This window comes from Bufo bufo, chromosome 5 (genome assembly GCF_905171765.1).
Source record: "Bufo bufo chromosome 5, aBufBuf1.1, whole genome shotgun sequence".
Lineage (NCBI taxonomy): Eukaryota > Metazoa > Chordata > Amphibia > Anura > Bufonidae > Bufo > Bufo bufo.
Window position 1 is genome coordinate 166397602 of NC_053393.1, and position 15549 is coordinate 166413150.

Here is a 15549-nt window from a genome sequence, read left to right on the forward strand (position 1 = left end):
ACTGTGTCCCCTGGCCCAAAACTGAACCCCCGGTGTAGTCATGAGACATGCAAGATCTCCAAAGTGTATAGAAAGTATCTAGTAATAGACATAAATTATTGCTATGATTAACTTAATGGCTACAATAAACTGACGCCATTGTCTTTAACTTAAATTGGTGTCTAGTTTATAAAACCCATTTTAAAATCCCCTATTTTTAGTTACTATGAGGCGGAGGCGCTGCCTTCAGGGCCCTCATATATTAGCTAAAAGGAAGAGAGATTACTAAGCACATCTCTAACACTCTGGACAGCAAACCGATTTCAGTAAAAACTATGACATTCTCTTTTTCCTTGTGTTGGTGGTGCAGAGGAATTATACATTTGCTGCTTGAATCCTCACACAGTCAACACACAATACATTTCTGGGGTTTTCAGTAGTAGATCATCCAATGATCAAATTAACATTGAGGGACCCTTCCACCTAAAGGGGATTGTCCAAAGTGGATAAAACATTAAAAGCGTTTCTACCAAATACATAATAGAATATGTCTGAAATGTATGGTTTGTAGCACCTCCACTGATCCTAAGAATGTCTGTGTCTAGTCTCCTATTCCAAGTGGTGAGGTGACCCCGCATGTGTGGTTACTCTCCATCAAAGTTTATACTAAATATGAACTTTTCATCATACGATCATTTAGATTTATTTATAGAAAACAACTCTTTTGAAATTTTGCAAAAAAAGTAAAACTAAATCATATATAAGTGCAATAATATATTTACCTGCTTCATCTATTGTATAGCTGGATGAAATGCCATCTGTCTCAGTAACAACACAGGAATAAATGCCAATGTCTTCTTCTGAAGGGTCTTTGAATGAAATCTTTGCCCTAGAAGATGTTGGAATCGATTTGTTCAGGAACTCACATTATGATAAATTGCTCTATGCCATTTAAAGGGGTTTTCCTGGTTCAGAATATTGATGGCCTATCCTAAAAATAGACCATCAATATCAGATCAGCGGGGTTCCGAATCCTACAACCCCCACCAATCAGCTGTCTGAAGGTTCTATCAGTGGACTCCCAACAATCAGATAGTGATGGCCTTTCCTGAGAATAGGCCATCAATATTCTGATCCCCCCCAAAAAAAAGACTTAAAACGGTTGACCCACTAGTATGTAACATTGTGCTTGCAATATGACCAATATGGACCCATGAAAAGTGGGCTTCAGCATATGAATTGCAATGAACATAGTTTATAGTCATTACTGCTCACCTGCCACCTTTGGTCTCGATATCTACTCTAGATGAATCTTCGCCTATTGCTTCATAATTCTTGGACCACACAAATTTCGAGTCAGGAGTAAGTTGATCGCACTCGAAGTTTAATGAAATGATGCCATTATCATCCACCCCGACAAATACCTCCTTGGTACCTAAAAAGTCAGATAAGGTACAGTGACACTGGTAGATCTGTGCTACATTAAGAACATAATTCTCATAATTTTAGGAACCATCGCTATAATAACCTGGTTTCGTTTGTGCGAGGATTGGATCTGTGGTATCAGATGATTTTCCCACACCAGCCTGGTTCACAGCTCGTACCCTCAGTATATACTTTACACCGTCAGTCAGATTTTGGATCTGAAAGATAAATATTTGTTTCCATTAAAAATGACGTCTTAATATTGTGATACATTTCATTATAATCACTTTTATGATGTGTCAAACTGGAATAATAGAACTTGATGTTATTATTGATATGCCTCATCTCAGTCGGTAGTCTGTAAAGTACAACCATCTAATGATTAGAATCAGTGATACAATCAAGAACAGGGGAATAAAAACTAGAGCTCTAATTTACATTCTACATAGAAATAATTACATGAAATGACCTTAATGTATGTGTTTGAAGTTGGCTTCTCGTTCACGCCTCTCCAGGTTTCCTCTTGAGCATCTGCTTCTTTAATATCCACATAAAAGCCAGTTACTGGACTACGACCAGTATAAACTGGAGTCTTCCACAACAGAACCATAGAGTTACCCCTGACTTCAGTGATGTTGAGCTCATGTGGTGGTCCTGTTGACAAAAAAAAAAAAAAACAAGTTAAACAATATTATCCTTAATAGAACGAGGAAACCCTTAAAGGGCTTGTCCAGCCATATATATTGATGACCTATCTTCGGGATAGGTAATCAATATCTGAGCCATCTACGCTGGACTAGGGTCCAGTGGGCCTCAGTGCTGTTCACTGATAAAAGTCGATTCATGCTGAGCAGAAATGATGGCCACCATCGATGTTGGAGACATCAAGTAGAGCGCTATGCATCAGCCACTGTTGTCACCAGACGGATCCGTTATGCTTGCCCATATACTTCTATTATGATGGATCAAAACGGAATGCCTCTAAAGGTTTCCGTTTTGATTTCCATCTTATGGATTCCGTTATTTTCTGTTATAACCATATTATAACGGAAAGTCATAACAGAATACATAACGGTGATGTGAACAAGCCCTAATCCAGATATTGTGCCTCTGCATGAACAACACAGGCCCAATTTCATCTTCATGGATGACAATGCGCCAGCTCATCAAGGTTGCATCATTAGCGAATGACTGATGGAGACTGGGGTACCTCAAATGGAGTGGTCTGGACTTTCTCCAGATCTGAATCGCATTAAAAACTTATGTCACCGTGTAGAGGCTCGTAACTTTGTATCCCTGAACATCAATGACTTGACGTCCGCCCTTCAAGAACAGTGGGACGCCATGCCTCAGCAGACAATAAGTCGACTTGTGAATAGCATGAGACGTCGTTGTCAAGCTGTAATTGATGCTCAAGGCCACATGACAAGTTATTGAGACATTGGCATATTTTGTGGAGGTATACCCACCACTAGTGTTGGGTTTTGTTTCAATAAATTAATGAGGAAATCATCATTGCATGCTTCTACTTAAATGCCTTACTTTTATGATATAATATCACTGTAGCGTGAACTTTTTACCTTTTCCATTACGTTTTCAGGTGACAGGAAAACTCACCAATATGTAGTATATGCGAGTGCCAGAGCATAGTGTCTAGTGAGGCCCTGTCACCTCACCCACCTAGAAGGCAACCATTCCTACTCATTTTCTAACACAGGTTGCTGGGTGGCCATTTTATATCATTCCTGGAGAACCCCTTTCAGTTCTGTTAAATTCTATAAAATTATCTAATATTTGCATAGTGGTTAAGTTGACATGAAATTTACCTGGCACAGCAATGGTCCATTCTTCACATTTGAACTCTTTACTTGGTTGGGATGGCGTCCCTACCCCTGCTATGTTGCAGGCAGCTACTTGATACTGATATATTGTGTTTTCTTTCAAATTCAGAACCTATAGCACAAAATCAAAGATAATCATTCAAAGTGAGTTGCCTGATGTGTTTGCTAGTGCTTTGTCATGGCACTTGTCAATATTCCAGTCCATGTAGTCAGGTATAATTATATACAGTAACATGTTCTGATGGATCTAAACAATATATCATTTTTTTTGTATGCTATCTAGTAAATTATTCTAGTGGGTTTAATACTGAACACTAGACTGTGATTCATGTATTATACCATTGATTTTATATATAAAAGGGGTTGTCCTATTACAAGAACCTATACCCTATGCACAGGATAGGGGATAAGTGTCTGATTGGGGTCCAACCACTGGGTCCGGCTTATGTTCCAGAATTTGAATGGCACTTCAGACAGGAATACGTACCTGCCACTCCATTCAGCTCCATGAGACTGCCAGTAATAGCCATGCACTTGGAGTCCGCAATCTCCAGCAGTCCCATAGAGTTGAATGGACTGGTGGACATGCATATGTGTGTCTGGCTCTCCATTTAAACAAAGAAAGGAAGGCCCCTATTCTCATGATCCACAGGAACCCCCAGTGGATAGGAGATAAGGTCCTATAATGGAACAACCCATTTAAGGATATGTTCATATCATATTTGAACCTTCTGTTGAAGGTATACTATGGGAGGATTTCCTAATATATAATTCCAAAAGCAGGTTGGGATGTATAGTATGCCGTACATAGGTTATTCAGTAAACCAACACATGTGCAATGTCAATTATTTGCTGTGGCTGAGGATTCAGTTTCATTCTACACCAGTTCCCATATAGTTAGATTTGGAGAGGGCCATTAATGACATAGGAAGCGCCATTCACGTTAATCGAGGAATGGTATGCTGGGTTAGCACGGATTCAGCTGGACATTTGAGCTCTGGATACTTCCAGGGGACACTGTAGCCCTAACTAGTGCACAATATAGTGGTTTTTATAACTTTGTTTTTTAAGGTATGTGGTGCTACTGTGGACCATAAGGAGGGACGGACTGGGAACTTAAAGTGTCCCTGGAAAAAATAAAAATAAAAATGGACCCATGTTGTAGCCAGGTCCAAACTGACAGAAGGTAAGTCAATACAAGTAGATAAGGCTAGCAGAAGTAGGCAGGAACAACAGAATTAGGCGGGGCCAGCAATACCATAGTGCAGCACAAAATACCGCCTCAGCAGAGCCAAATCCAACAGTGCAGCACAAAATACTGTTGTCCTTGTCGCAGTATTCAACTGTATCACCATCCTGTGGATGGTGATACAGTTGAATTCATAAGGGCACCCACAACCATTGGTCAGGTGCATAAGTAGATGGAAGCATTTTTGCTGAACCCTGCTGGATGCAGCAAAAACGCAGATGTGAAAGTAGCCTTAGTTTGTACAGGATCATATATTGAGTGAATCCAACAGAAAGTCCTCTCTGGCGATTTATACAGATGTAACCAACGTTATCTTAACTGGCTTAACGTATTAAAGCAACAAAATCACATTCAAGGGAATCTGTCAGCTCTGAAACACCCCCAAACTAGATTAAATGGTGAATAGTGTAAGTGGTTCTGAGTCCGGTTTTGTAATTTTTTTCTTCATACTCACGTGCATTCCGACGTTGTGCTCCCACAAACTAGCTGTAAAATATTTTGGGAGGACTCCTCTTTAAGTCCTCTCCAGCACACAGTCCTCTTAACGCATTTACTGCTGTTTTGTTAGAGCACAGCCTCGGAATGTGAGTATGAGGATAAAATTACATAATCGGACTCAGTGTTACTTATACTATACGCCACTTACTCTAGATTGGGGGGTGTTTTGGAGCTGACAGACTCCCTTTAATGCAACTTAAAGTGACCATCCTGACATCCCTGGAATCAAGATAAAATAACAGTGGCAACATACGTAGATGTTAAACATCATATTATGCTTGAAAATGAAGTACCTGCCCTTATTAAAGTCATGACCTGGCCTTATGGCTGATGTATATGATTGATACATTTAACATGGAACACTTACCCTGTAGGCCCTGTCACTTATGGATTTGATATTGCCCTCCTTCCACTTTCCTGGGACACCATTCACAACTTCCCGATAGTTGATGTAGTAGCCTTGAATGTCCACACCTCCAGAGACTTTCGGCTGCTTCCAGCTGATCACCATGGAGTCACGAACGCTCTCGAGAACAGTGATGTCATAAGGAGCAGAGGGAGTAGCTGTTTTCATATGAACATTAGACAAGTGGTTTTGGTTTATTTGTGATACTCTTAATATTCATATAGTTGGAGAAACACATTAATACTGAATGAAGCTGTGTGAGGGACTGAACTGTACAAACGTGACATTAAAAAAGCGAGGGAATTAAACATTTTACAGTGAGCACTTGACTCTCTAAGACCAGTGACTATGTGCAATAAGAATGAGGTGCAAGGATCCTTTATAATCATTTATGTTCTTCATAAAATGATACCTATCAATAATTTTAATGGGTTTATAATTCAGTTCTCAAGGTTATTTAAATGGACACTTCCATCAGAAAGGAGTATTTTGTTTTTAAACTCAATGGGGAAGATTTACGAATCCTGTAGATGGTTTAAACCTACACCGGCTGTAAGGACACAGCAGATTGATCACAGTGGCTCAGGCTGGATGATACGTTTGGTGTATGGGGTAGACACTTTTCTATAACTCCATTGGTTGGCTTAGTTTGAGAAAGAATTTAACGGCAAAATCATGGCACAATTTTGGTGTAAAACCTTGCATCTAAGGCCACATCTCTTATCTCAAAGCCCCCTCCCATCCAACTAAGCCACATCCCTTTCGAGCCACTTAGAGAAACTCTAGTTGTGCCAAATTGCATCAATTCGCTCCACTTTATAGAGAGATTCTAGTTGCAGTACTTTTTTTTAACTTCAGCAGTACTATACCGTTGAAAATTTTGTATTTAATTTTCAGTGGTGTAGCACTACTGAAATAGAAAATAAATATTGGTCCAGACTTACTGATGTGTCTGCACCTAGAATCTGTCTAAGCAGCGAAATTGATGCCAGGTTTTACACCAAAATTGCAGCACAATTCTGACGTACAATTCTTTCTTAAACTAAGCCAACCAATGGAGTTATACAAAAGTGTCAAACCCAATACAAAATCTTGTCATTCTGTAGCTTTCAGCACAAATGATAAAATCTCTTATATGGATACTGTAGGTAATCCATTGTCAATTTACTGCTGCTGTGAGGGGAAGATGTTATCTGTTATTATAATAGTAAAGCTGGGTTTTCATGGGGCGATGCAGTGGCCGATTGTCGGGAAGGAAGCGTCCCTTCCCGAAACTTGGCTGCTCCTTCAGTGAAGAATCACTATAGTACCCCCTCATCCTCATACAGAATCATGGCTTCTGAGCAGCAAATCGCTGTTTAGACCACACGATTGGTGGTGCCTGCACGAGCGACAGGATCACCTGATAAACAAGCGTTTCACTCATTCGTCAGGTGATTGGCGGCACATTCAGAAGGGCAGATTGTCGGGAACATTTGCAGCAACGTTCGTTCCTGATAATCTGCCTGATAATTGGTTTGTCAAAATGCACCTTAAGTGTCCAATTGGGATAACAGTATGACTGTTCCATTGTTTTCTTGATAGGCCTAGATAAAGATTTTACAGAGGAGGATTGCCTTTATCAGTGCAATGTGTGATGTTCTAACTTAGTCCCTCCGCCTTCCCGTCTCCCCTTCCCTTTTTGGTCAGAGGGCATGGCATTGACTGAGAAAGTTTAGCTATGCTAAAAGTTAAAAAAAAAAAAGAAGTTAAAGAGCCAGGGCAGGAAGTAGAATATATGGGGTGACTTCTAAAACTTACAGTATATCCAGACTATTTACAGACTATTCACATATAAGGGGATATGTGATACAAATTTAGTGTCCCCTTTAAAACCATACTAATTATATATGGGATTTAGAAGAACTTCCTGAAGATACTGATTATTATAATTAATGTGTGATTATGAAATGATGAAGAAATAGATCTTAGCATCATTCTTAAAGGGGTTTTCTGAGATTTTGATACTGATGACCTGTCCTCAGGATAGGTCAGCAGTATCTGATCGGTGGGGGTCCCACACCCCGGACCCCCGCCAATCAGCTATTTGAGATAGCACTGGCGCTGCTCTGAGCACTGCGACCTTCTCGCAGCTTACCAAGCACAGTGCTGTACATTGTATAGTGACTGTACTTGGTATTGCACTCAGTTTCATTCACTTAAATGGGGGAGAGCGTAATACCAAGCACAGCTACTATACAATGTACAGAGCTGTTGTTGGTAAGCTCAGAGAAGGCCGCTGTGCTAACCGGAGCACCAGTGCCTTCTCAGACAGCTGATCGGTGGGGGGTCCTGGGTGTCAGACCCCCACGATCAGATACTGATGACCTATCCAGAGGATAGATCATCAGTATCAAATCCTCGGGTAAACCCCTTTGTAAAGGATTTTTCTTTGTGGGAAAACCTCTATAGCATATTTCCTATCTTGTTGCTTTTGGAAACTGTATGAACCAAAAGAATGAATAAGGATAACTAATGATAACTGTCCTCCCCTCGACAGTATGTCAAGACAATATAGTCTGCTTAATTGATATCTCCTGTACCTTCCATGTCATCATTCTGTTGGAAGCACTTTTTTTAATTTCATAATTAGGACTAATTCAACCATTATAACCATTTTATCCAAGCCTCATCCAAGAGACTCATTTTAGAGATTTGAAAATGATGAAGGTGAACTGCTGCCAAGGGGTTGTCAAAGATTTTGATATTGATGGCATATCCTCAGGACAGGTCATCAATATCTGATCGATGGGGCTCCAACTTCCAGCACCCCCACCATTAAGCTGTTTAAAGAGGCCTTGGCACTCTGGTAAATGATGTGGCCTCTTCACAGCCTGACCAAGCACAGCTTCGTACACTGGATAGCGGCTGTTCTTGGTAGTGCTGCTCAGGCCCATCAACTTGAATGGGACTGTGCTGCAACTAGGCCATGTGACTGATGAATGTGATGTCACTGGTCTAGGACAACACTCACTAGAGCCGCAGCCTCTTCAAACAGCTGATTGGGAGGGGTGCCAGGAGTTGGACCCCCCACCGATCAAATATTGATGACCTACCCAAAGGAAGGGGTTATCCAATAAAAAAAAGAAGCCTCCCTCCATATGGCGGGCCCCTCACAATGAATATACTTATCTGACTCCCCGCACCACTGCTGCTTCTCCCCATGCGTGGATGAAAACATCTGGTGTGGGGGGAGGGAGCAGCCATTGGAAGGTGGGGATCAGGAAGAGACTCCCTAGGATCGCGGATGACGCTAGGGAGGCTCGTCCCCGTCCCCGCATACCATTGGCTTCTCCCCCAACACTGGATGTTTTCATTTGTGCACGGGGAGAAGCAGCAGCGGCGGTGAGGGGACCAGGAGCAGCGCAGGGAGCGGGGACCCAGGTAAGTATATTCAGTGTGGAGGGCCCGGCATATGGAGGGGGGGGGGGGCTTTTTTTTAGGATTGGATAACCCCTTTAATTATATGGAGAATGCCATATGTTTCTATTCATGTTTTATGTTATTGTGATCATTGCACCTGCATCTGGTCTCCACTTACCTGATCCAATATCTTAGGGGTTATTCATTAAGCTGTCATTTGTACACATATAGCAGAAAGCTTCTGTGCAATTCAGTATTGGAAGCATAAAATCACTCTCTTATTCTGATTTGAAAAAAAAATTGTTGTATACAAATTGTGAGAAAGCCAGATCCTATCTGTTTATGCGTTTCGTACTAACACATTCTATGATATGACTAGGAATGTGTTGGTTTGAAACGTGTAAGCCGACAGAATCTGCCTCTCATAATTATATGTGTATCATATTTATTGAAATCAGAATAAAGCAATGGTTATGTCACAAGTGCTACATTTGCACATGAATTTCCTGGCAAGCCAGCAGGATCCCTGGGCGTGGAGATAAGGAAAGGGGCTTCACAGCATGTATCAGTGAGTGCTATTTTTGCAATACAGTATATATAGCAGACTGACCTCTGTGCTGATACCATGGCAGCACTGAGTACAATGACTGCACTATAGGAGATACTGCATAACAGTTTAATGAATAACCAAATAATCAATCACTGATTTACTTACCAAACCTCTGAAACATGGACCATATAAATATAAGGCTTGTATCTGAGAGGAATACTGAACTATCTGGTACTAAATATGGCCATACACATTAGACAGAAGTTGGTTGATGGCTGAACATCAATTGAACAAACAATCATCTGGTGAACGTTCATTTCACAGACACAACCATACACATTTTTCTCCATATTGGCCTAAACGATTGTCCAAACTGACCATACATGTTCAATGACGCTGGGCGATGGACGAAAGATCTTTCTGGGAGCGTTCTTCAAAGAAAGACCTTTCGTTCAACTATCGGTTGAGAATTTCAAACATGGCCGACTTCTTTTCAGATGGTGATGGTTAGGGATGAGCGAATACTTAATTTGAGTGCTCCGTACAGTATTAGAATGCATTGGCTCCTATGAGTAGAAATTGATTTATGACGTTATTATGCAAAGTCTCACGAGACTTCGCGAAGTGATAACTTTGGCTCATAAGAGCCAATACATTCTAATACTGTACGGAGCGCTCGCCTCCGTACAATATTCAAATGAAGTATTATGCAAATAGACTTCGGATGTTTCATCAAACAGTGATGGTCTGTCATCGAACAGTTAAAACAATTGTCCGTTGATAAATTTCACTCGATAAATGATCTTTTTGGTTGTGAAAACATACGTTTTGCAAAATTTTAGAGTAATGTGTATGGCCACCTTAACTTCTTAACTTACCTTTACCTCCCGGAAAACATAAGTTACGGTTACATACATCATTTAGACAATGACACAATTATACACCTGATAGAAAGGATATACATCTTCTATTCAACCAAGATGGAAGAGTTAAGTGTAGATATCAATTTACTTGTTATTAAACAAATTCTTTAATTTACAAATGTATAGTATAGAAATGTTGTAAATCTAGAAGTGTAGGTACCAAATAGACATGGGAGTAGTACACAACTCATGGCGGTTCCTGTTCCCTTTATTTTGGGCTAAATCCCATCCTTTAACAGGCATTGCAACATTTGTGAACATGGGAATGGGAACTAGTCATGTACCATTTTCTCTTATAAGGGATAAGAAGAGGTGGGGGAAATTGAGTGCAGGTTATAGTCTGGATGTGATGGTGTTAACCGACATGACAAAAATAGGAGGTATTTTAGCATTTATTATTATTATATTATTGTTCAGGTACTGCCTGAAATGAGTGTATCTAATATATACATCACTAAAGACAATGATGGCATGTAGCTAAGATATCACATCAGTATATAAACAGTGGGTGTTCAACTGATGGGACCCCCACAGATTACTGGAAAGAAGTGACAGCCGAGCTAGGAAAGCATCATGTTCCTTTGTCTACAGTTGGCTCTACTTATAATCCATGGCTCACCATGAGGTCTCTGAAGGCTGCTGATGGGACATGATGATTTACTAGTGCCACTGTAACGCTGTTTTAGTGTTTCAGGGGGTGAGACTGGTCAGACACCACCGATCAGACATGGTGATATGCCATCAATATCTTTGGTGAGAAAATGCTTTTAAAAGGGTTGTCCAATGAAACATATTTTAACAAATTGTTGAATACTTTTGTAATTGGATGTAATTAATCATTTAGTATAGCCACTGAGTCATTCAATTAAATGTATCTGTACAGCGCCACCTGCTGTTTGTTCTGTCCTTATTTCTCTGTTCCCCTCACTGAGGTGGTCACACATGCTCAGTGTCATCCTTCAACTTCCACCAGCCGTATCTACTGTTAGACGCTGTGACAGTTTCATAGAGAGAACTGCAGCAGAAAGCCTAAGCCATGATAGGGAGAGAGTTGTAGCAGAAAGGACATACCCTCTGAGCTGCCAGCTTGGAATACATCTAGCAGAGCAAATGAATGTGGAGATCTCTGGATCCATGTAAGGTACAGGACTGATTTGTTAATTAGAGATTGCCATGTACTATATGATGTCTGATTTTCTTTTTACTTTAATCATGTGATAACCCCTTTGAGCTTAGCCTATACTGCCGAGGATTGAGAAACCTGGTTCAATATGGAGCTATGTTACCTGGAGTCATTGATTCAGTCAATCTTTTACTTTATAGAGTAGTGTGATGCCGAAAGGAAAAGTGAGTATTACAGAGCGTATAGTGTACTAAACTAACAGGCATACTCAGTGTATAAGACAGTGTAGTCAGTAACCGACATCTTATAGGGCAGGCTTGATGATGAACACTTTTATTTTTTCATTAGTCCATTACAGGTGCAGTAACTTGTATCAAGGCATGCAAACTCTCAACAACTTTTATTGAAAACTTTTTTTTGTTTTCAATACATTTAACATGAACATGTCGGCTCCAAATTTATCACATTGACAAATGCAAGGTGAACAACTGGTTAGAACAACAGGACTTCCTGACAGATATGGGATCTCTTAATCTCTTAATGCCATTCTGCAAACAGCTTCAAAACAGAGCAAAGAAAAAACAACTAACTATGTCTGAAAAATTCTATGTGAAAATATGATGGTTCATCACACCTGTCCAGATATTGCCAGGATCGTAGTAGCAGTTTTAGAATGGAAACAATTGTAGCAAAACTTTGAACTATTCCCATAAAAATTGTGATTGTGGCAGAAGTAAAATGCAGTTTTCTGTGCACTGTGTGAATGGGAAACACCCAGAATAAGAGATGCCATATCAGAACTACATGTTTTACATGCAACAGTACATTCAGTGCAAATGTGACATTCGGATATGTTTGCAATGTCAGCTAAATAATCAGGGTTGCCAGATAATTTAGATATACTGTAGATATTCAGAATCTCCACCCCACATTATAATTCACAATAATTCGATTTTTTTTTAGGTGCCAGCTGAACCAATTTGTGAAAAGATCATAAAGGCCATAGTTCTAGAAATACCAGTTGGTGTTTTTGCAATTCTTTCATTGATTTGGGGTACATCCATACGGGATGGGTGCATTGCATATTTTCCGCAGTGGAAAAACTCCAGTGTGTCTGCATCCACACTAATCAGTATACATTTTCTTGGAAAATTAATAGTATAAATGCTGCGGGTTTTCCAAAGTTTCTACCATCTGCATTGCAAAAGTGAAAACCTGCAATATAAATATGCAGTGGACCTCACCCTTTACAATGGAGAGGGTGAAATCCACAGCAATGACCACATGTAATACACCTGTTTCTTGCTGTCTTTTTGTAGCAGTTTTGGCAGCAGAACTACAGCAGAAAGCACAGTGGAATTTTTCACTCTATTTTCAGTCACATGTAGGGTTGTCTCAACGGAGGCATTGGTGGTAAATTGCTAGGATATGCCATCAGTGTACGAAAAGTGCGAGTCCCACCTCTGGGACCTGTACCTATCTCCAGAACGGGCGCCCGAAAGTGAAGGATAGTGCTTAGTTATTTTTCGGAAGACCCATAGAAATTAATGGAGAGTGCACCGCAGAAACGTGGCCACCGCTCCATTCACTCCTATGGGAATGTCGGGGGCTTGGCTGTATTTTTGGCAGTCCCACAGAAATAATGGAGGGCAGCGGTGCATGCGTGGCTGCTCTCCGCTCACTTCGGGGGTCCCATTCTGGAGATAGGTGTGGGTCTCAGAGGTGGGACCCGCACCTATCTGACATTGGTTGCATATCTGACAACCCCTTTAATGAGAATTTTACATTATCCACCAATTCATTTTATAATTATAATTTCATCACGTGCGACTAACACAGCATTAGATCAGTGACATTTATTACTACTAGTAAAGTTTGCTGATCCTTTTTTTTTACCAAACTACAGCAATCGTCATACCTTAGCAGCAGACACTACAGTACCACTTCTATGCACTATACGTTATTATCACTAACTTCACACTGTAAAACTCATACATGTATCCATTGATATCTCCTCAGTGGTGAATCATTCTAGGCCTATGAGTAGTAACATTGCCCCATCATCATAATTATTAGAAATGGCAATGAATTGCTGTGTATTCAATGGATTGTCCATGACTTATGGAGTCAGCGGGCAGGAGGCATTGGTTTCACACTTACTTTCATGCTCAGCTCCTTCTTTCTGTGTTGAGTGTGTGGGAGCCATGGACTCATTACTTGCACTTATTTTACTTACACCTGCAGGTCCAGGTTTACCACTGGGTGAGATATTTTTGGTGTTAGCACTGCTATTTGGCAATGCATCTGTGATGGGGGAATGCTGTGTGGACTCATGCTTGACTACCCGACATGCAGGGGAGTCTGTTAGTCCATCAGCACTAGCACTCAGTTCAGGGCACGCACCGTGCGGCAATCCTCCCCCTACAGCATCCAGAAAATAACAAAGACATTGTTATTATATCGTACATTTATCATTTCATTCACTAAGCAACAGAGGACTGACATGTGCTACCAGGACTGTGGTTACTTCGATGCTAAGAATATAAGTCTAGCAAATATGCCCTCAACAAAAAGAAAAACACTTCCTATTAAAGTCGAGGAGGAACAGGGCATAAATGGTTTGCGGAAACCGCAGTATGTCCGGGAAAACCTCCATAGTAAAGATGCAAAATCTCTATGTAGAAAATCCAGTCCTGGATGCTAAGAGAAGTCCTATGTTGTTCAGTGGATACAACACAACAATACAGAACATAAGCATGCACAGTATATAAGATGCACTGCACACTGAGAGAAATATAGGTAAGTCCTCGGATAAACCAGTATATTAAAGGCTACATTCACACGAACATGAGAGCATAGCAGATGAATTGGCTTGATATGCATACCACCTGTCAGCTCAATACACTAGAGCAGGGATCAGCAACCTACGGCTAGTGCAGGGCCTGGTGGGGGCAGTATATGACAAAGGGATTCAAGACTAGTAAAGACCTTGAAGATTGGCAGCTAAATATTTTTTTTCTTAACCTTTAAAATTCCACAAGTCTACAAAGCAACACAGTTTGCAGATCCCCAAAAAATTAGGTAAAGGCAAGGAGTTTTATAAATAAGAAAAGAAGCTTTACTCACCTGTCTGATCCAGCACCACGACTCTGTTGTTCCCTGCGGTCCATGTTTACAGTGCTGCAGCAGTCACATGCCCAATTACCCTACGTGATAGCTTCAGCCAATCACTGGCCTCAGCAGTCATGTGAGGTAGTTACGGATATTATTGCTGCTCCGCCAGGAACAAAGTCTGGCATGGAGCACGGGAGCAGAACTGCTGGATCAGACAGGTGAGTAAAGCTTCTTTTCAAATTTTAGAACACTGCATTTACCGAAATGTTTGCGATCTCTGAAAACCTCTTTAAAGGGGTTATGCAGTCAATACATATTGAGGAGCTATCCTCAGGATGCCTGATCAGCTATGTGAAGAGGAGGCGGCGCTCATACAAGCACTGCTTCCTCTTCAAGATTACATTGAGCATCATCTTGCTTGCAGAGGTGGCACAGAGGCCACTTGGTCAGCCATTGATTACCATGTTCCTAGCATTCCCAGTTTAAAAAATGGTCGGCTAAAGAGGCCAGGCCCCCACCAATCAAATACTCATGGCATCCTATAGCTATGCATTCAATGTCTCTAGCAAAATAATCCCTTTCATTACATTTCAAATTCTATTTAATATTTTGTCACAAATAGTTGTGCTGATCACGATGCCTTCTCTCACAATGCAATACATGTAACAGACTATGACAACATATGAGAACATTCAGCTATTAGTATTGCTACAGATACACTAGGACTACGTCATGCACCAATGGTAGAGGCATGCATTAGGTTAGTAAATAATGTATGGGCATGACAATGTGCACAGTTGTTAAGAATGGATCTCGCATACTGAACCATGAAGTCTGGATTTCCATCCACACCAAAAGATGAAGAAATGTGCTTCCTTATACAGTGGGAGTCTAAGAACTGTACGGGTGCAAAATGTGTACTCACAAAGAACATCACAGATTAGCATTTGTTGGATTGTGATGAATTGATAAATCAGCTTTTGAAAAGAAACGTTGGGTGATGGTGCAAAGCAACAGCATTAATTAAATGAACATTATA

The 15549-nt window shown here is 40.7% G+C and overlaps 1 protein-coding gene across 1 annotated transcript in view; it reads right to left on the minus strand.

Annotated features, from left to right (window-relative positions):
- Positions 1-15549, minus strand: part of MYOM1 (myomesin 1) — a 132055-nt gene that overhangs the window by 26043 nt on the left and 90463 nt on the right. The window contains 7 exon segments of the mRNA XM_040431899.1: positions 762-868; positions 1255-1414; positions 1508-1622; positions 1874-2058; positions 3231-3357; positions 5360-5556; positions 13800-13817. Of these exon segments, the coding sequence (XP_040287833.1) occupies positions 762-868; positions 1255-1414; positions 1508-1622; positions 1874-2058; positions 3231-3357; positions 5360-5556; positions 13800-13817 (909 nt within the window).